Source organism: Pelodiscus sinensis, chromosome 16 (genome assembly GCF_049634645.1).
Source record: "Pelodiscus sinensis isolate JC-2024 chromosome 16, ASM4963464v1, whole genome shotgun sequence".
In the NCBI taxonomy this organism is placed as follows: Eukaryota; Metazoa; Chordata; order Testudines; family Trionychidae; genus Pelodiscus; species Pelodiscus sinensis.
Window position 1 is genome coordinate 34,820,434 of NC_134726.1, and position 20,620 is coordinate 34,841,053.

Below are 20,620 nucleotides of genomic sequence, written 5' to 3' on the forward strand. Positions count from 1 at the left end.
TCCTTCCCCCACTTTTGGGTTCCTTATATCAAAGCAGTGTAACCGAGAACTATTCCGTAACAGAATGACAAATATACAATGCACATGACAAATATACACCGAACAGAAAAAGAATACCGAAAACAGCTCGGAATTACCCAAGCAAGGGGAAACAGTAAGAAGATTTAACAAGTTATGTAAATTGCTTGTGCCTTTGGAGTCGTTAATAAAAAAGTACCATCTTCCAAGAGGTTTGCTGTCGATATTGGGACAAATTTTCAGCTGGCTTAAACCAAAGCTGGAGGGCTACGTCTACACTGGCATGAATTTCCGGAACTGCTTAAAACGGAATACTATTCCGTTTTCAGTTTTTCCGGAAAAGGAGCGTCTACATTGGCAGGCTGCTTTTCCGGAAAAGTCCTTTTTCCGGAAAAGCGTCTGTGGCCAATGTAGACGCTCTTTTCCAGAAAAGATCCCCGATTGCCATTTTCGCGATCAGGGCTTTTTTCCGGAAAAGACTACTGGGCTGTCTACACTGGCCCTTTTCCGGAACAGTGTTCCGGAATAAGGACTTATGCCCGAGCAGGAGCAGAATAGTTTTTCCGGAATAGCGGCTGATTTTGTACAGTAGAGCATCGTTGCTTTTCTGGAAATTCAAGGGCCAGTGTAGACAGCTCGCAGCTTATTCCGAAAAAATGGCTGATTTTCCGGAATAAGTGGCCCAGTGTAGACACAGCCGAGGGGTCACATCCAGGGAAAAAATGCCAATTTGAACCATCTGAGACTCTGGATTATTATTTCAAAAGTCTTCTAGTGCACATGGACAGATGATCCCATGGAGCTTCTGGGAAGTAACTTTTGATGCTACAGAAAGTTGTCCATCACCAAAATAACTATGATAACAATCTGTTTCATTTTGGCTTTTAAATAGCCACTGGCATTGACCCCTGCTATTCTTTACAAGGCTGGGTAAACAACTCCCCAACAAACCATCAGGTCAGCTGCCCACTTTGCCCCACTCTCCCTCCATAGATCTTGCTTTTTTGGATCACATTTCATCGCTACTGCCCGTAGAATCACAGCCAGAACTCGGGGAAGCAGAGCTGATGACAGGCTATGAGCCTTACTATCAGCCCCCTGAGCTATTCAGCAGCAGACTAGTGTTAGAAAAGTAAATGCTGGAACCCATATTTGCTGCCTCTAAAACAGCGATGGGCAATTGAGGCTGCTGCATGAGTGGCCCTGAGGCTGTAAGACTGTCCTAACCAAGGTGGTCTCCAGGGACAGGGTAGTTTTGCTCACTGTGCTTGCATGCCTAGAATTTGGCAGGACAGTGGGTGTAGATTGAACTATAGGAACGTTTTGATTGGCTGCAGAGCGAGCGCATGGCTCTCATGGCCAATGTTGTGTGCACTCAGCCTGCACCTCGCTTCACAGGCCCTGGCTTCACGCGTGTGTCACTTTTGTAGAGCCTGTGTGGATGGAAACCAGCAGAATCTGGCAACCCTGTGTGTGGGCAACAGTAAACACAATGTCTCGTGGGCCACACAAAGAACCCGGATGGGACACGTTGCCCACTCGTGGTCTAAAATGTAACACCATCAAGTTCTATTTGTGGACAACTTCCTGGGACGGGGTACTGCAACAGTGGGGGAGGAGGTGACACAGGGGCGGGGCCTCAAGGGAAGAGGTGGAGTGTGGGTGGAGCTACAGGAGAGGGGGCTGAGCCATATTCGGGTGTTGGTGGCACCTCTGCTTTTTGGAAGCTTCTGCTGCTCCTGTCCTATGTCTCTCAGGAACTCTGGAGTGATTGTTTCTCTGCGGTTGTCTGTTTCTATTCTTTGTCTACAGAATTACAAAGTTGGCCTGAAACACGAAGACCTCAAAGAGGTGAATCATCTGTTGAATATCTGTCTGACGGTCTATAGTGAGCCCTCCTGTCATCTAGGCTGCACGGCTAACACACTCTATCGTCATTCTAACTTACAGATTATTTAAGCAAACCAAACAATTAATCCAAGTTGAAAAGCAGCAGCCTCTGGTACCTGAAAATAAAGATGAAGAGCATGAGCAGCATGCAGAAAGTGGCCACGTTATCCATCGTCTTCATCAGGACCACCAGCTGGCGGCGAAGGGCGGGCATGAAGCGTACCAGCTTGAGGACCCTGAGCAGTCGAAAAGTTCTTAGCACAGAAAGGCCTCCATCGGATTGGCCGATGATCTCCCAGACACTATGGGAGCACAAGAAGGAAAACAAGACACTCACTGTCCTTGTCCGACTTGTAAGTAGTTTCATGGACAGGACAAAAAAGTCATTGCTAACGGGATGGGACTTATGAAGGTTGTGGGAGAGGAGAGTTAACTTGTATATTTACCTTTGCAGCCCTACCTTCTTGACCTTAGAAAGATCAGAATTAACTCCCTTCACCATGTATGTTTCATTTACTACCTCTATAGCTATGTCTCATAGGCTATGTCTACACTACACTTGTTTTTTGGAAAAAGATACGCAAATTGCACTCCGCAATTTGTATATCTTTTTCCTACTGTGTTTTTCAGAAGAGGCTTTTCCAAAATTTGGCCTTTCTACACTGGGCCAAATTTCAGAAAAATCTCCACTTTTGGAAGAGCCCTTCTTTCTCATGAAATGAGGTTTACAGGGCTTTCGAAAGAGCGCATCTGATTTCCTGCAAAAAATGTTGGAAGAGCACACATCTTCCCTGGACGCGGCAGAGTTTTTCCGGGATACCTCCAGTATCCTGGAAACTCCATAGTGTAGACATAGCCATAGAAATCATAGAATACTAGAACTGGAAGGGACCTCAAGAGGTCATCAATTCCAGCCCCCTGCCCTCACAGCAGGACCAAGCACCATCTAGACCATTCCCGATAGATGTCTGTCCAACCTGCTCTTAAATATCTCCAGTGATGGAGATTCCACAACCTCCCTAGGCAATTTATTCCAGTATTTCACCACCCTGACAGCTAGGAAGTTTTTCCCAATGTCCAACCTAAACCTTCCTTGCTGCAATTTAAGCCCATTGCTTCTTGTCCCATCGTCAGAGGTCAAGGAGAACAATTTTTCTCCCTCCTCCTTGTAACCCCCTTTTAGATACTTGAAAGCCGCTCTCCTGTCCCCTCTCAGTCTTCCCTTTTCTAAGCTACGCAAACCCAATTCTTTCAGGCTTCCCTCCTAGCTTATGTTTTCTAATCCTTTCATCATTTTTTGTTGACTTAACGGACTTAATGCATCATTGGTCTGGGCCACTGCAAATCAGAGATGTGCCTCTCGCCACAAAATTTAGATGGGGATTTTGGAAAGCCCTAAAATGCCAGAGGGTTTTAGTTTAATGGGGTCAGATATAAAATGATGTTTGGTGTTTGAAAACTGGAGTTGTTTGGATCTGAGATGTTGGTCTGTGCCCTCTAAATGTCATGACTGATTTCAGCTGCATGGGCCCAGTCATCTGTTGGTGTAAAGCATTATCCTACCATGGACGTCAACCACACTAGACTGATTTACACCTTCTGAGGATCTGGCCTGACATTTTTCTTTTTTTTAAATTAGAGAGTGGATTTAGCAGCCCCAAAGCGTGGGGGATGATGGGCGCTGCCCAAGCTAGCTACAGCAGGGTCACAGGCAGAAGAAGCCTCCACTGCACACATGGGCCAGCACAACCCACCCGGGATCTGCTGTACTTCTATCACTTGCTCTTGGCTGTTGGGAGCCATCTCAGTGGACACCACACCCAGTACCTATTTCATTCCATTCGCTCACAGAGTGTCCCTGTTCTTGCCTTGCCAGGTCACATATTCGTGTATTTCTTCAGGGGAAAAATACATGCGGCTGCAACTTGGGGAGCGATGGTTCTTCCCCCGGAACTAGCTCTGCTGGGTGGCTGAGAATCCGACACACCGCCAGATGTGTGGCATAAATAGAGCTCCTCGTTTGTTGTGTCTATTTTGTTCAGACAGTGCTTTGAAAGACACGCCCCCCTAAAAAGCCAAGTTACATCTACACAGCTGGTTTTTTGCAGAAGAAGATATGCAAATCGCGCTCGCATTTGCATATCTGCTTCCAATTCCTTTTGTGGAAGAGGTTTTGCCGCTATTTGTCCCCAACCCTAACCCTAACCCGTGTAGACGGGGCCAAATGTCAGAAAAAAAACGTCTTTCGCAAGAGTCTGTCAACCTCGATTTATGATGAATAAGGGGTCTTGCGAAAGAGGGTTTTTTTCTGACATTTGGCCCCGTCTACACAGGGCCAAATAGCAGCAAAACCTCTTCCGCAAAAAGAATCTGAAGAAGATATGCAAATGCGAGCACAATATGCATATCCTCTTCCGCAAAAAAACGGCAGTGTATCCGTAGCCCCACTCTGGTATCACTCCCCCCAAGCCCTAAATGAACACTTACCCAACATCGCTCATCCCCCTCCCCCACCCCGGTGGTGACATGAATTGTCTAACGCCTCCCGGGGCTACTTGGAGGCGAGGGGTGGACAATATCATGCAGCGTGCAGTGACCTGATGATGACTATGATCCCGTCGAAGATGTTGTATGGGTTCTTGATGTAACCGAAGATACCAAAGGCAAGGAGCTTGAGGACCATCTCCAGGGCAAACATGCTGGTGAAGACAATGTTACTGATCTCCAAGGCGTTGGTCAATTCGTCCGGCTATGAGACAGAGAGACACATAAGAGGAAACATAGAATTTTATTTTTTTTTAAATTCCACATGGCGAACACACTCATTTCCTCCAGGATCTTTATTGCACAATCTCACTTTGCACAACAATAAAGGCCCAGGCAAATCCACACATCTAGGAGCAAAGGAGGCCGCTGGCACCTGCAGAGTGAGGTCTGTCCTCTGGAAAGCAGCGATTTGGAAGAGGATTTAGGGAGCCTAATGGATCAGCTGCTCAACATGAGCTCGCAGTGTGAAGCTGTGGTAAAAAGGGCTTCAGGCAGCCAGGGACAGATCAAGCAGTGAGTACAGAAAGAAAGGTGATGCAGGTGAGAAGGATACTGGAATACTGCATGCTGTTCTGGTGTCCATGTTTCAAAAAGTACATTAAAAAGATGGAGACGGTGCAGAAAATAGAGGCAGTGCATAAGAAGACCAGGGAGGACATTACAGCGGGTCTTCTAACTGGCACAAATGCCCACATTTGTAGCATCTGCAGGAATGACACTCCTGTTGCATCCCAGCGTAACAAGATCTGTTGAGTAAGGCACTAAAATGAAGCATTCGGGCAAAATGCCAGCAGCTTCTGTGCCTAGTCCGGATAATGGTCTCTCTGTAACAGACTAAATGCTCTGAGTGTAAGGCGGGCTTTTCAAACCCACCAAATGCCACTGAAAGTCAATGGGGATTTGTGCTCTTAGGCCGTGTCCAGACTCAGGGGTTTTTTCGGGAAAAGTAGCCTTTTCCCGAAAAAACTTCCCCTGCGTCCAGACTCAAGCCGCGTTCTTTCAAAATTATTTCGAAAGAACGCGGCTTTTCTTTCGATGGCGGTAAACCTCAATTTACGAGGAAGAACGCCTTCTTTCGAAAGTTCCTCTTTCGAAAGAAGGCGTTCTTCAATGTAAAGAGGCCGTCTTCGAAAGAGAGCATCCAGACTCGCTGGGTGCTCTTTTTCGAAAAAGCGGATTTCTCTTTCGAAAGATCCGCCTGCAGTCTAGACGCGATCTTTCGAAAGAGGCTCTTTCGAAAGATGCTTTCGAAAGAGCCTCTTTCGAAAGAAGCCTGCAGTCTAGACAAAGCCTTAGTGGCCTTTGAAAATGTCACCCAAAACATCTAAGATGGTTTCTTTGTGGATTGTGTCTGTTTGGACTGATCCAAAGTGTTAGCCAGAAACCTAGGGCATGTCTACACTAGGAAACGATTTCAAAATAACTAAAATCGATTCAATAACTCCTGAAATAACACTATTGAAAGAAATACTTACAAAACAACAAATAGACTAGTAGCACCTTAAAGACCAACAAAACATATAGATGGTATCACCAGCTTTCGTGGGCACCGCCCAGATCCTCACGAGTGCTCATGATACCATCTACGTTTTGTTAGGCTGTCCTTGGGGTTGGCAAATGCCTCTTAAATGGCTTCATTCCCACTTGCATGGCTCTTTCATAGGTTCAATGTGCTGCTTCACTGGTACGTTAACTAGCCCTGCTCTGGAGGAAGCAGAGCCACAGAACAGGGGTAGGAAGAGGTGGGTGGGTGGACAATGAGACTCTGTGGTGTCCTGCATTTGGGGAAGGACGGCCTTGAGTGCAGAGCGGGAGGGACCCCCCCCCCCACCTCACTTCTGCTCTGCACTCTCCATTCTGTGGGGGAAACTCCGAACAATCCTGCCAAGGAAAGAATGGAAGGAAGAAGAAACAGAGGGAGGCTGAGCAGTAAGAGAAAGCAAAGCCTAAACGGCAGCAAGGAGGCACCCAAGCATTGGTTAAAACTCACCCCCCTTACCGGGGCCTGATTTTGCTTTCACTCAAGTCAGTGAGATGTTTGCTACTGATCCCCAGGGAAGCAGAATCGGCCCCATGAAGTCAGTGGGACTTCAACAGGAAAGGTCCCCTCTCTTCACAAAAAAGTCTGTGATCAGTGGACGACATTCACGCACAAAGGGCAAAATCGTCCCAGACTGAGGGAAGAATGCAAGGGCTTGGCGTCACTTAAATCAGCGATGGGCAGCCAAGATTAGCGAGCAGGCTGCGAGAGTGGCTTTTCTTGGTCTCGGTGGGCCACATGATTCCAGCGGTGGGTGACCTGCAGCCCACGGGCCCACTGGGGTTCGGCCTGCAGTCCTTGCATCATCCTCTCCATCTTTCCCTCTTCTCCTCTTTCTTCCCAGTGAGGGCATCTGCCTACAGCTCAACGCTAAGGAAAGACCCGGTGGCATCTCCGATACTTGATCGCACAGAACACACAAAGAGCATCAAGAATGTTGGGCACACCTGGTCGATGGATGCTGGCAGCGGGAGGAAGTGCAGACAGGGCCACCCCGAGGGGCAGGGAGGAGGAATGGGGGCACTGTGAAAATGTTGGCAGGAGCATGGGGGGCAGTGCACCCCCTAAGTGTTACGAGTTACCTATGCTCCTCCTCTTACTTCTCTGCACAGGGAGTGTGACTAGTGTACAGGATCTCAAGGTACCTTCAGATGAGAGCTGGAAATTTAACAGGGAGGGTAAAAGGAGAACCCTGGGCTCTTTGATAAGCTAGAACAAGTCTTTGCACCTAAAACCAAGTCTAATCCAAAAATCTGCAAGTCTCCTTGCCACTATTACAAGTATCGCCAGCTCTCCTGACTTTACGACGGGGCTCGTAACATTTGTTGTTTTTGTAAAGCCCCAGCTGCTGGAGTCATGTGAATATAAAAAGTAAGGTTCTAGACTTCGTGGCTGTGGAGGAAAGCTTGAAAACGTTGAAATCTAGACAATCTCAAAACCCCCCAAACGGCAAATAAAAACAGACCAACATTATTTTTTCAAAATCCCATAATTTGGAAGCCAACTTCATGCTTTTTTGTACCCTGACTCTCGATTTCTGAAAGCTTGGAGCTGGCCACAGTGCGAGAAATTAGTAGGCTAACACTGCTCACGTGCCAACCTTTTGATGCCCTTGCTTCAATTTCACAAGTACTGTCACCTGTAAGTGAAAAAAAAATCAGAGCTGGGATTGCGTAATAAAAGGTGCCATGGTATCGCAAAGGAACAGAGAGTGGAGGGGAGAAATATTACTATGAGATCATCAGCAGCTGTGAATCTCCTAGCAGATGGCTACAGACAAAGCAGCAAGGCTTCCGTAAAGCTGATGGTCCTCCTAGCAAAGTCTGGGTGCTTCAAAGCAGAGATCTTCCTTATCCTTTATGACTCATATTTGGTGTGTGGCAGCATTAATGCGATGAGAAGAACTGCAGTAATGAGAGACAAGCAGTCGCACAACGACAGACACAACCAGCAGGCAAGCTGCAAAAGCGGCTGAGGTGAGCTTTTGCATCACAGCGTGGAAGTTGTACAGCAGAGTCAAGCACCGTCGATGCTAGCTTCGAGTGGAATTACCCCCATTCGGCACCCACTGGACTCTAGGAAACAACCTGGCACAGGTATTTTTATATCTTATGAAATGGTTTGTGGCTTACAGTACCATTCATCTCTCACTTCTCATACCCCCCGGCGAGCAAAGATCAAGGAGGAAGGTTAGGGCAGAGATATACAAAACCAATGGCAGCTTGGCTTGCCCTCTTCAATCTTCTTCCAGGTCAGATGCGAGACTAACTGAACCAGCCACTAGAAGTCACTGTTGCATTGCTCAAATTCACCTGACCTATATAACTGTTTGGGGTATTTTTGACACAATCTTTTTTTTCACCTCAAAATGCTGATCAACCAAAATGAAATCAAGTTGTTGGTGGCTTTGGATTCAGTTCTGATAAATTTTCTGACTTAAAAACATAGGCAATAAGTTTCCATATTGTCAAAACTTCTTATTTTACTCTTTTTTTTAAACACAAAGTTTGGGGCGTTTGGGGTTCAAAATGACTTTTTTGTTACAAATTTAACTTACCTGATATTAAAAAAAAGGCCCCCAAATCAAAATGCAAAAATTCAACAGTTTGATTGCCTCACGCTGATTTTTTTTTTTTTTGTGGGTCAGATCCCCAACATTTTTGAGTAACTTTTTTGGTCCTAATTTGGGGCAAGGCACTGTTTTGAAATCTCAATAATTTATGTGGGACATGAAAAGTCATCCCCTCCAGCTCCTCTGGATTGCCAAAATGCTCCTCAAAAAAGAGAGGGTTCAACTCTTAGGCCTGGTCTACACTACAGCGGAAGGTTGACAGAAGATACACAACGCCAGCTATGTTAATTATGCAGCTGGAGGCAACATATCTTCAATCACATTTCTGCACCATCCACACAGCAGAAGGCAAAAGGAGGAGTACGGGACGCTGTCCGGAGCTGCCCTCAGTGTTCGATGTATAGGTCCATACTTGATCCACTAAATCGAATGCCAGAAGATCGACCTCTGGAGTGTCGATCTTCCGTGTAGTATAGATGTGCCCTTAGATAGTTTGGATACCTCCCTATATTTCCCCTGACAATTAAGCCCAACTCTGCAATATTCCAGACACTGTGAAGGGGAAATACAAAATGAGTGATACTCAACCTGGGCTCTAGACACACAGCCTGTGTGGTTCTGCACACACGACCTGTGGACATGAAAGCATCTCTAGCTCTTGCCAGTTGTCAGGTAGAGCGAATGGAGCAGAGCAGCCAATATTGAGGTGTAGGGTTACCAGCTGGCTGGTATTTGTCTAGCCTCGCCAGGATTTTGGTATGGATTTGCCAGCTGCCAGAAAAGTCAATCTACTGGATTTTTACCTGCATTAGCCCCACACCACCCAGGGATATCGAATGTTAAAAGTCTCGGTGTCCAGCTAAACTTGCTGCACTATTCTTGCCTCTTGCCATTTAAGTGGTAACAGATCAAAGCTGTCTAAAATATAGCAGCTGTCTACTGACCGCCACACACATGTACTGCGTGAGAGAGGGGGTTTGAGGTATACGAGACTGAGGAGACATGGGTGTTATCAATCTCACCCAAAGATGTGTGTCCTTGGGCAAGTCACTTCATCATATTGCATCTGTTTCCCCCTCCCATCCTTCCAAACTAGTCTATTTAAATGGTAAGCTTTTCAGGGAAGGGATTGTCTTACTATGCTTTTGTTTAGCACAATGAGGCCCTCAGCTTAGCTTGGGCACAGAGATGCTACTGTGAAATCCATAATTATAACCCTGCAGGGGGATAAAGCCAAGCCCATGGATTCTTCCAGCGAAAATGTGTTTGGGTGACATTTGCAAATTAAAAAATGTGACTCACGTCAGAAATTCCGCCCCCAGTTGATTAAATCCTGCGGAACAAGGCAAGCCAGGCCTGGCACCGACACGGGAATTATAAACAAATTCAGAACATTTAGTTTCACAAACATTCCTTTCAGTTTTGTTGTTGGGTTTTTCTTTGTTTGGAATGCCTGGCCTGAAGCTGTTAATGAGATTTTGGGTGCGTGCGTGTTGGGTTCTTATTTTATATTTTAAACTCAGCCTGCCGGGACTCCCTCCAGAAAGGTGGGAAATAATATTCTCCCACGACAAACCATCCACTTGTGTTTTGCTTCTGGACATTTTACCTTTCCCCCAATTTTTTCCCCGGGCTTGCGTCTCTTTCCTTGCAATATATTTCACCCGTCGAGGGAGTACTACAGCAAAGGCATTGAATGGAATTTAAAAAGAAGCAAATGCACACGGGGGCAGGGGAAACCCTTTCAAGATAATTACAACTGGGGAAAGTAATCCAGCTTTCACAGCTCTTTGGATTATTAAACCTGAGCCGAGGCAATTAGTGCAACACGGGATAAATCCACCCTGCGCTAAAAAGCTGTATGCCCACAGGTTGTAGAAGCATTTGCAAGCTGTGGACCGTGGTTAAGGGAGGGACTGCATAGCAGCGTGTGATACTGTGTGGTAATGGGGCAGTAATTACTGAGGATAGAAACGTGCCTTAGTTAAATCAGTTCTAGCCTAAGGTATTCTGTGTCTGAAGTCTTGATCTTACGCAGAGGATGGCCCTGAGAGCGTGACACCACCCTGAACCTTCCTCAAATACAAACTCAGCAGCCTAACTGGCAATAGTGGCTAATTTTCAGCATCTCCCCATTTGGGAGCTCAATGAGACACAAGTGGGGCCAGATTTGCTGAGGTGTTGAGGAGCTACTGCGCTCCATAACTTTGACTGGCATGATGGGTGCTCGCTGCCTCCGAAAGTCAAGCCCAAGGCATCTCAAGGCGGCTTGCGCACAACGGAAGCATCCCGGAACAGAGGCTCCTCTTGGCCGGAACCTCTTTGGAGGCTCTAAACATGGGTGGTGGCGGAAGGTTGGGCTGGTGGAGTCAAGTTCCCAACCCTGCTCCAGCCCCATCTCTTCTGCCTAGGCCCTGACCCTCAGCATCACAGGGAGTGAAGAGGGCGCACGGCCCCAGCATCCCTAGCCCTGGAGCACGGAGAGGAAGGAAGGTATGTGGCATCAGCCCCGGAGCGTGGGGAGGGTGGGTGCTGGGGGCAGCAACACTCTACCCCTAGCATGCTTACAGTAGGCGTTTAGGGGGAGAATGTAGTCAGGGCCAGGCTAGTGGCTTCCCTTGCTTAGCACACCCACTGCCCCGGCTTTACACTAGCGATGGGCAACCTAGCTTAGTGAGTGGGTGGCATGAATGGCCTGCCTTCATCTCAGTGGGCTGCAAGATTGCCACAATCAAGATGGTCTCCTTGGATAAGGGAGTTTTGCTAATTGCGCTTGCACACTTAGAATTTGCGGGAGGTGCTGACTGAGCCGTAGCAGCGAATTGATTGGAGGCAGAGGGCGCGCATGTGTCTTACTGTCCATGTTGTGTACAATCAGTACACACATTGCTGCATGTGCCCCCGCTTTACAAGCGTGTCACGTTAGTAGTGTGGGCACAAGAAAAGTGACACCAGTGGAATCTGGCAACCCTGTGTGTGAGCAATGGGGAAGAAAATGTCTTGCGAGCTGTACACAGAACCCAGCAGCAGTGGTGGAAAATGTATGCCACAAAGTTACCTGAGTAAAAGTACTGCTACTTTGAAAAAAAATATAATTAAGTAAAAGTCAAAGTATCCTTCTGGAAAACTACTTGAGTAAAAGTACAAAAGTACTGCATCTTAATTGTACTCAAGTATCCAGAAGTAAAAAGTAGCCATCCTATAGAAATCTATGGTTAACTACCCGAGTTATCATAGGGCACCATTATTTTTCATATTATAGATATAGATATAGCTATAGCTATAGATATAGATATAGCTATAGATATACACACATATACATTTACATATATATACATATAGGCTACGTCTACACTGGCGTGATTTTCCGGAAATGCTTTTAACGGAAAAGTTTTCCGTTAAAAGCATTTTCGGAAAAAGCGCGTCTAGATTGGCAGGATGCTTTTCCGCAAAAGCACTTTTTGTGGAAAAGCGTCCGTGGCCAATCTAGACGCGGTTTTCCGCAAAAAGCCCCGATCGCCATTTTTGCGATCGGGGCTTTTTTGCGGAAAACACTACTGTGCTGTCTACACTGGCCCTTTTGCACAAAAGTCTTTCGGAAAAAGACTTTTGCCCGAATGGGAGCAGCATAGTATTTCCGCAAGAACACTGACAATCTTACATGAGATCGTCAGTGTTCTTGCGGAAATTCAAGTGGCCAGTGTAGACAGCTGGCAAGTTTTTCCGCAAAATCACATGATTTTGCGGAAAAACTTGCCAGTCTAGACACAGCCATATACAGTGCTTTTTCTGTAAGAAAAATGGTGCCGGTACTCTGGGGGGAAAGTTGTACACATGCACAAACACATATACTATACATTTATATTTCAAATCTGGAATTTAAATGTAGTTGCAGCCTTCATTTATAAAGCTAACGAGTGACCAAATTAAATTCAGGGGTCAAATTACAGAAATGTATTTATTTTGCCCACAGTCACAAGCGTACATTTTTAGCATTTTAGCTTCAGGACTCACTGTTTTGGAATCCCAGGGTTAGTACATTTTGTACAGGTTTGGGGTGAGGCCATAGTGAGGGGTTCAATGTGTGGGCGGGAGCTGCCAGTTAGTGGGATAGGGATGGGGGTCAGGGTGTGGATCTGGGTGGGAGGTAGGGTGCTGGAGTTGTTACATTCACATTTACAGTATATTGCACACACAAGAGAACAGATACGTGTTGAAGTGCAGCATGATAATGCAGAAATTACTCATGTACTAAAAACTATTGCAGATGCAGGACATCACTCCTGGTGGGAAACATTATTAGGGTGGCAGCCTTCTGCAACAGAGACGCTAAATATAATTGTTCACCCCATTGTGGTGATCACTGGAATCCAATTGGCTTTATTAGTGAGTATAATCGCTTTGATTTGCTGGGTGAACAGAACTGTTCGAAAGATACAGGAAGCTGCCATGCAAAGTCAAATAAGGCCCTTGTTAATAATACCCAGGAGGCAAGACAAAATTCAGCCAGTCTGAGTATTGGACTCCTGAAATAGTAATGACCGCTGTTATTCCTTGGAGTAACTGAGTGGGCGGGGAGTGAAGGACTGGCCAGGAGGGAGGTGCAGGAGTGGGCTGAGGATGGGGTGTCTGGAAGGAGGGAGGGTGCAGGAGCAGACAGGGACCGGGAGAGCTGGGTGAGAGGGAGGGGCGTGGGAGAGGGATGGCAGTACAAGGCCTGGTCATGAGGAGTGGCAGGGTGCTTGCCTAGCTCCATGCTCCCCGCTGCTCCCATTCACCAAAATCTGTCTGATGGGAGCAATGGGGAAACCCTCCCACCATCAGTTTCCAGCATGACAGTTCCCCACCTGGGGGGGGAGATGAGTGGCAGCACACAGCACTACACTTCTTCTCTGCCCCTCTCCTCCCCCCCGCCACTGGATCCGGCCCGTGAGGCTCAGGGCTCCCCGCCCCTGCACGGATACTGGTTTTGAATGAAAAGGTGTTGATGCGGCTACTAAAAGGCTTCTTCGTTGGCAGGGTCGTTGCGCTTGTCGCTACGCTCACTCCACAATGGCATCTGGAGAGAGGTAGGAGTGAAACGCCTCCTGCTTTCTCACGCTCGTGTCTCATCAGCTGGCTCAGCACAGCACGTTCACACTCCCAACGGAACACCAACTCCCATGGGGCCGACGCATTCCGAGCCCACCCTTGGAACCGTAGCAGTGCGGAGACTGGATGCAGAGGGAGCGCGCGGCTCTCGCAGTCCGTGTTGTGTGCAATCAGCACACACCTCCCTTCACGTGCCCTGGCTTTACAGGCGTGTCACTTTAGCGATGCCAGTGGGAAAACAACTATGTGGACAGAACGCAGCGGAACCTGCAACCCTGCACACGGGCAAAGGTAAACAAAATGTCTTGTGGGCCATTCGTAGATCCCCTGGGGCCGCAGGTCGTCCACCACTGATTTAGAATATGATGATGGTCAAAGAAACTCTCCTTTCCTCACGTTGACACCTCAAGTCCATTCACAGGTGGGATGCTGCCAGGAACAAGCAATTTGCTGCATAGAATTGGCCTTTATTTCCCATTATAGTTCAATGACCGCAGACATGCAACTAGTCTAGCTGCTTGAAGAGCGTGTGGCCCCAGCTAGCTGTACACACAGTGCTCCAAGCCAATCTCAAAAGCCAGCCCTGCACATTGACTTGCTTGTCAAGGCCCAAAGGAAGGCTCCTACAGGTGGCTACTGGACCAGAAAGGGGAGCCTTTTTCACTACCAGAGCTGGTGGGGGTGTTACATTATTAGCCTGTCTGGTGCAGCGATCAGATCTTGGCAAGAATGGCTGATTGTTTGGGCTGCTGAAGCTTGGAGCTATCCTCAGGCCATGCGGAACTCCAGTAAACATTATGTCTCAGGCAAAAAGACACAATCCCCATCAATTAAAATTGGGGACTTAATATGAGAAAGGCCAATGGACTCCACGACTTAGAGCATAGAACCATAGAACACTAGAACTGGAAGGGACCTCGAGAGATCATCAAGTCCAGTCCCCTGCCCTCATGGCAGGACTAAGCACCATCTAAACCATCCCTGATAGGTGTCTGTCCAACCTTCTCTTAAATATCTCCAGTGATGGAGATTCCACAACCTCCCTAGGCAATTTATTCCAGTGTTTAACCACCCTGGCAGGTACGAAGTTTTTCCTAATGTCCAACCTAAACCTCCCTTGCTGCAGTTTAAGCCCATTGCTTCTTGTTCTATCCTCAGAGTCCAAGGAGAACAATTTTTCTCCCTCCTCCTTGTGACACCCTTTTAGATACTTGAAAACTGCTATTATGTCCCCTCTCAGTCTTCTCCTTTCCAAACTAAACAAGCCCAATTCTTTCAGTATTCCCTCATAACTCGTGTTCTTTAGTTCTTTAATCAATCTTGTTGCTCTTTTCTGGATCTTCTCCAATTTCTCCACAACTTTCTTGAAATGTGACGCCCAGAACTGGACACAATACTCCAACTGGGGGCTAATCAGCCCAGAGTAGAGCAGAAGAATGACTCCTTGTGTCTTGCTCACCACACTCCTCTTAATGAGTCTATGCAATTTATGCTTTGGAATGGAGACATGACAATGATCACGTAGAGGGAAGCCTTGCCTTCTAAAGCTCTTTCTGCATGTGGGATGAAGTCCTTATTTCATTTTTACCAGTGCAAAGCTCCCCATTGAAAGTTGCTGTGTGCCCGCTGCTGCAGATATTGGTTTCCAGTGCATGTCAGGCCCAATGAGAGCTAAGTCTGAATGAGGACATAAGCATTTTGGACCTGTATATGCAAAGATAAACGTCTTCATCCATCACTAAGATGCATCCCTTCCTGGGTTGGACCAAAGTGACTTTTTAATAGCCTGTCAGGACACCACACAGATCTTGTATCCAGCTGAATCTGCAGCAATAACTTAGATCAGGAGAACAACTGGAATTTGACCCGGGTACCAGTGTTAATGCTGCTGTTACTGGAAAAAGTCAAGGGGATCTTAAATTACCACAAGTGGGTTAAGGTCGCAGTTTTACATTGGACTGCAAGAAGGCATCTACAAGGTTACATTTTTACATACTTTAAATGGTCCAGCATCATGAGCAGACTGTTTATTTTAAAACTAGGCTGGAAAGAAGGGATATTGGGGACTGTGCAGCTTTCTATGAAGTATTAAAAGTAGCCTAATTTTAACCTCTTCCTCAGCTAAAAAAAACCTGAAATGATTTTTTTTCGCTTGGGTTTTCAAATGAGATATTCCATTTAAAAGTATGATGGGAGACTCTGGTAACTGGAAAACCAGTGAAATTATGAGAATGGAAAGCTGCAGCAATTGAGAAAGGAAGGGATCCCCCCCCCCCCCCGGACCTCCCTGCAAACTGTTAAATACTCTGCAATCTGAACATCCATTTAATTCCAATGCCCAGTGAACATTTTGGAGAAAGGACATCTTTGTTAAAGCTTAGACACGCAGGACGTTGTCGCTATAGTGTGAGAGTTCACAGTTAACATCAGCAATCTCCTTAAGGAATTTTTTAGCAAACCAAAGACTTGACTTTGACATCACAGACCAGACCTTGCATTCTTGATATTTTTAAGGTAAAAAGACAAGACGTTTAAAACAAAGAGAAATCAGACCAATATTTTTCTCCTCTACAACATGAAGATGCATGAATGCAATTTTAAATAAAAACCTTTCAACGACACCTTTAAGATCAATCTTTTGTAAAAGGCGTTATCCATAATGGGTCCTTGTTGCCTTAACTCAATTCCACAGCAGTATAATTATTTTTAATTCAGCTGCAAGATAAACCATTGTACGATGATTTGTACAGGGCACTTTCTGCCACAATAAAGAATGTTATCCTGGTGGTACTTTCCCATGTAGACAAGGTCTGTACAACCTGAATCTAACTCTCTTTGTTCTTTGAGAGAGTCACAGATACCAGCAAACAACTTCCCTTGGAGTCTGATTTATTCAACACTCAATAATAATAAATCTGATGACAAATTACTACCAGGCTGGAAAAATATTGATGGCTGCTCTCCCTCCTGCATTTGGAATTAAAATTGGAGTCATTATTCTCTAAGCCAATTCTATTCTGAGGCTTTATGCTTCACCTTTAACTAAATGGGCTCCTTCCAGTGAAGCTGCCATCTGCTGATTGAAAAGTGAGAGGATAACCATTTCCTTCCTTCCATTTGAATGGCTCGACCCCCTAATGCTCCATGGCTTGCTTCTCCCTGTCTGTTCTATGGCAGGAAAGTCACTGCTAATAATTATTCACCCAAACAGATATGAGCGACAATGCTCACCAAATGCAAAAAAAAACCCAACTCCCCTCCTAGATTATGAATTGCAAAGAGGTTGTCACCAGAGGCAGAGATCAGAGGAAAGCAAATATAAGCTTAGATGTGTGAAAATTGCAATCAATGGTAATTTGCCCAGCACTGACAACAAAAGCATACAAGCTAAAGTGGGGGGGGGGGGAGGGGGTATCTTAGTCTGTTGGGATTTGCCAATTGCTGATTTTGGGCCCACTTAATAGGTGGAACCAAGAGCTCACATTTCCAGCAGAGACTCTCTGACCCTGGGACTCCAACATTAAGCATCCACAAGTTTGCTTTCAACTCTAATTAGTCGATACAATTCCCTTCCTTTTAGCTTTCTGAGGAAACTTCTCAAGCAAGAGCTTCTTAGGAGACCTGGCCTCCCCTCTCCCCCGGTCTCTTGCACAACATCACATATCTGCTTTGTCGCGTTCGTTTCCCATTCCGCAGCTTCGCGCGGCAAAATGCAATCTCATTTCAAATGGCATAAATGCCAAGCTAGATTAGATCAATTACTGGCTCCCCCACAGGAGAAACGCAGCAGGGTAAGAAACCTGAAATACTCCTATCAGTAGCATGCAAATCTAAAGCCATTATTCTTGAAAGCTGGGCCAATCAGCCAGATTATATCTCCACGGACACTCGCTTAATCTGACAGATGGCCACCGAAAACGCTTGCGAAGAGCCTCGCTTTAGTTATTAAACAAAGAGGTCTCGGGAAGAAAAAGTCAAGTCTCCTGATAACAAGCCAGGACAAGCAAGTGCAGCAATGCACCGCGAGAGCCCTCAGGATTTGTTTCGGGGGCAGATGCTCGAGCATGTACTCAGTAGGAACCAGTTCAGTCTGTCGCTGCTGATGTATTGAGTATTTTTACATAGAAAAGGAGGATGCAACAGTATTCCAACAGGGAGAGCAGCTAATTATTTCCATGGTGCCTGCCTGCAAACAAAACGCTAGGCAACAAGAAAAAACAGGGACTGTACATTCAGCCCAAAGTCTGTCTGTCACCGGTCAACCGGTCTGTCTGTCACCGCTCAACTACAGGCAGATATTCAGGAATGGTCTGTTGCAAACCCGCTGCTTATTTTTAGTGGCTCGAGAAACAGTCACCAAGTCCCAGACTTTTTTAGAAAGGGCCATTGATTTCCTACCTGCTCTAAATATCTCCATCATTGGAGCAGGTCAGATAAACTCCTGTCAGGGGTGACCTAGAGGGTGCGTGGTCCTGCCGTGAGGGCAGGGGGCTGGACTCGATGACCTCTCGTGGCCCCTTCTAGTTCTAGCGTTCTAGGAGTCGATGATTCTAATCCCTGTGCTGATTCTTACACTAAGAAGAATTGGAGGCAAAGGATACATGGAAATAACGAACACAAACGTCATCAGAAATGTCCATGCGCGCACAGGGAGCCAGTCGCATGAGCCCTGCACACCTTGGTGGAGGTTTGCTGCTTGTTATTTAAGTGCAGGCATAGCCTACCTACGTGTGGTTGCCAACCGCAAGTGTTCAAAACCCAGGAGCCAGTCTCCCCTCCCTGCCCCCATCATATCTGTAGGGTTCTTCTTCGTTGCCTTCTGATTTTCTGAACGTGTAGGGCAGGCGTGGGCAAAAGGGCCTCTGCGGGCCGGATCCGGCCAGGCGGGTTGATCCAGCCCACGGAGGCCCTGCTGCTTCCCTGCCCCCAGGCCAATTAGGGCGTGGGGGTGGGGGAGCACGTGAAGCTTCCTCCCGGGTGGGAGGAGACGTCACATGCTCTCCCGCCCCCAAGCCCTGATTGGCCTGGGGACGGGAGGAGTGTACGAAATTTCCTGGCGCTTTGAAGTGCTGCGTGCTCCTCGCAGGGCGGGGGTAGGGCAGGAGGAGGCTTCGCGCTCCCGTGGCCCCCATGTCCATCAGGGCCTGGAGGCGGGGGAGTGTGTGAAGCCTCTTCCCGCCCTGCCAGATGGTTGAAACAAAAATACCGAACCCCCCCCCCCCCCAAAAAAAAACCACCAGGAAAAAATTCTGTTGAAGGGGGGAAAAAAAAGCGGGGGAGACCAAAGTTGTTGAGAAAAAAAAAAAAAAGGACTCCAAGAACTTATTAAGTGAAAAAAAAAAACCCCATTTAAATAAAACAGCATTAAAACAGCATGTCCCCTTTAAGTACAGGGATAGGAACAGGGGAGCAGTTGAGCACTAAGACCCTGGTCTTTTGGACAGCAGCCATTTTGTGCCAGCAGCATTGGGGAACCAGTAAGCATGGGGGCTGGGGTTGGGGGGCTGAGGGTTTTGGGGGCCAGGGGGAAGAGGAGGCAGGCGCTGAGTGTTTGTAGGGTTGCCAGGTGCCCGGCATTTTCGCCTCCTGGCTGGGGAAAAATTCAGAAAATACTGGACATTTGAGGTGTCCGGTATTCTCTGAATTTTTTTTACCGGACAGGAGCCGAAAATCTGGACTGTCCAGGTGAATACCGGACACCTGGCGACCCTACCAGTAGCATGGGCACTTAGTGGGAAGGGGGAGCAAAGGGGTTCCCTAAAATGTCTGGTATTTTCTGATTTTTTCCCGGCGAGGAGGCGAAAATACCGGGTGCTTACCTGGTTTCGTAGGGGAGCTGTCTGGCCCGGAGCAGGAAGACAAGATGGTGGATGGTCGCCGGCATGCTTTTTTTTTTTTTTTTTTGCTTAATAAATCTTGGGGTCCTTTTTTTTTTTGCTCAACAACTTTGGTCTTCCCCCTTTTTTTTCTCTCAATAGAATTTTTTCCCCAGTGTTTTTTTTGTGGGGGACGGGTGTTTGGTATTTTTGGTTAAACAATCTGGCAACACTACTTGGGTGTCTGACCCTCTCCATTGCCAAGCTGTTAGTTTTTTCAGTATTGCCTTTAGAATTGCCTCAGGAGTATGGCGAGCCAACCGCAGAAGGCGTTGGCCATTTCCATCAAGGAGCGAGAGAATAAAGAGCTTTTCGGGTTCTCTGTTGTTCGGCTGGCGATGCCTTTTTTTGTGACTACGTGAGCTTTCTCCACATCCAGGCAAAAGCCTACTCCCTGATAACAGAGAGATCAAAGGCCGTTTTGCAGTCATTAAGCTGCCAAACTCGATTGAAGTTGTTTACATCTCCCCCACTAATGGTGTTGGAGATGTTTAATCAAAAAAAAAAAAGACACCCTTTTCATTACTGCCAGGATGATTCACAAGGGGCCACTTTGGTCTAGTTTGTCAAGCTGCTCTTCAGCCCAACTAATAGAGTTTTAAGGAAAGTCCCTTTGACAAACGCGTGTAGGCCATGGGCCGGTACTACAAGATGAAAGCAAGCAAGCAAACCGTGACAAAGGGCCTGCTGGCTAGGGCAGCTTATGTGTACTGTGGGACATGGAACGTATCTGTCCAACAGCTTACAAACCTGCCGACTCCGTCATCTTTCAGACCTTTGGAAGGAGGCCTGGGATGGGATGATGGGGAAATAAGTGCCAGAAGCAGATAATCTTTCAGGAAAAGCTGAACAGTCGGCCATAATTGGCCTGCAAAGCTCTGTGATAAAGGAGAAGAAAGACCAAGGAGACAGATTGTGTGGGATGTTTCAAGGTGACTGTCTTTAATTGGGATGCACTGATGCTAGCAAGAATGTAGGGTGAATATTAAAAGAAACTTCCCTCAGGGGAGGGGGGTTAACCATGGATACTGTTCCCTCTCATGAGGGGAGATCCTCACTGCTTGAATCACTTAAAACTAGGGAGGG

The 20,620-nt window shown here is 46.9% G+C and overlaps 1 protein-coding gene across 4 annotated transcripts in view; it reads right to left on the reverse strand.

Moving 5' to 3' along the window:
* CACNA1H (calcium voltage-gated channel subunit alpha1 H) overlaps positions 1–20,620 on the reverse strand; it is a 572,675-nt gene that overhangs the window by 113,725 nt on the left and 438,330 nt on the right. For all 4 annotated transcript variants that reach the window (XM_075899793.1, XM_075899790.1, XM_075899792.1 and 1 more), the window contains 2 exons: positions 4,506–4,657; positions 2,025–2,210 (listed from right to left, as the gene is read on the reverse strand). In XM_075899793.1, coding sequence (XP_075755908.1) covers positions 2,025–2,210; positions 4,506–4,657 — 338 coding nt within the window. The remainder of the gene's footprint in view (positions 1–2,024; positions 2,211–4,505; positions 4,658–20,620) is intronic.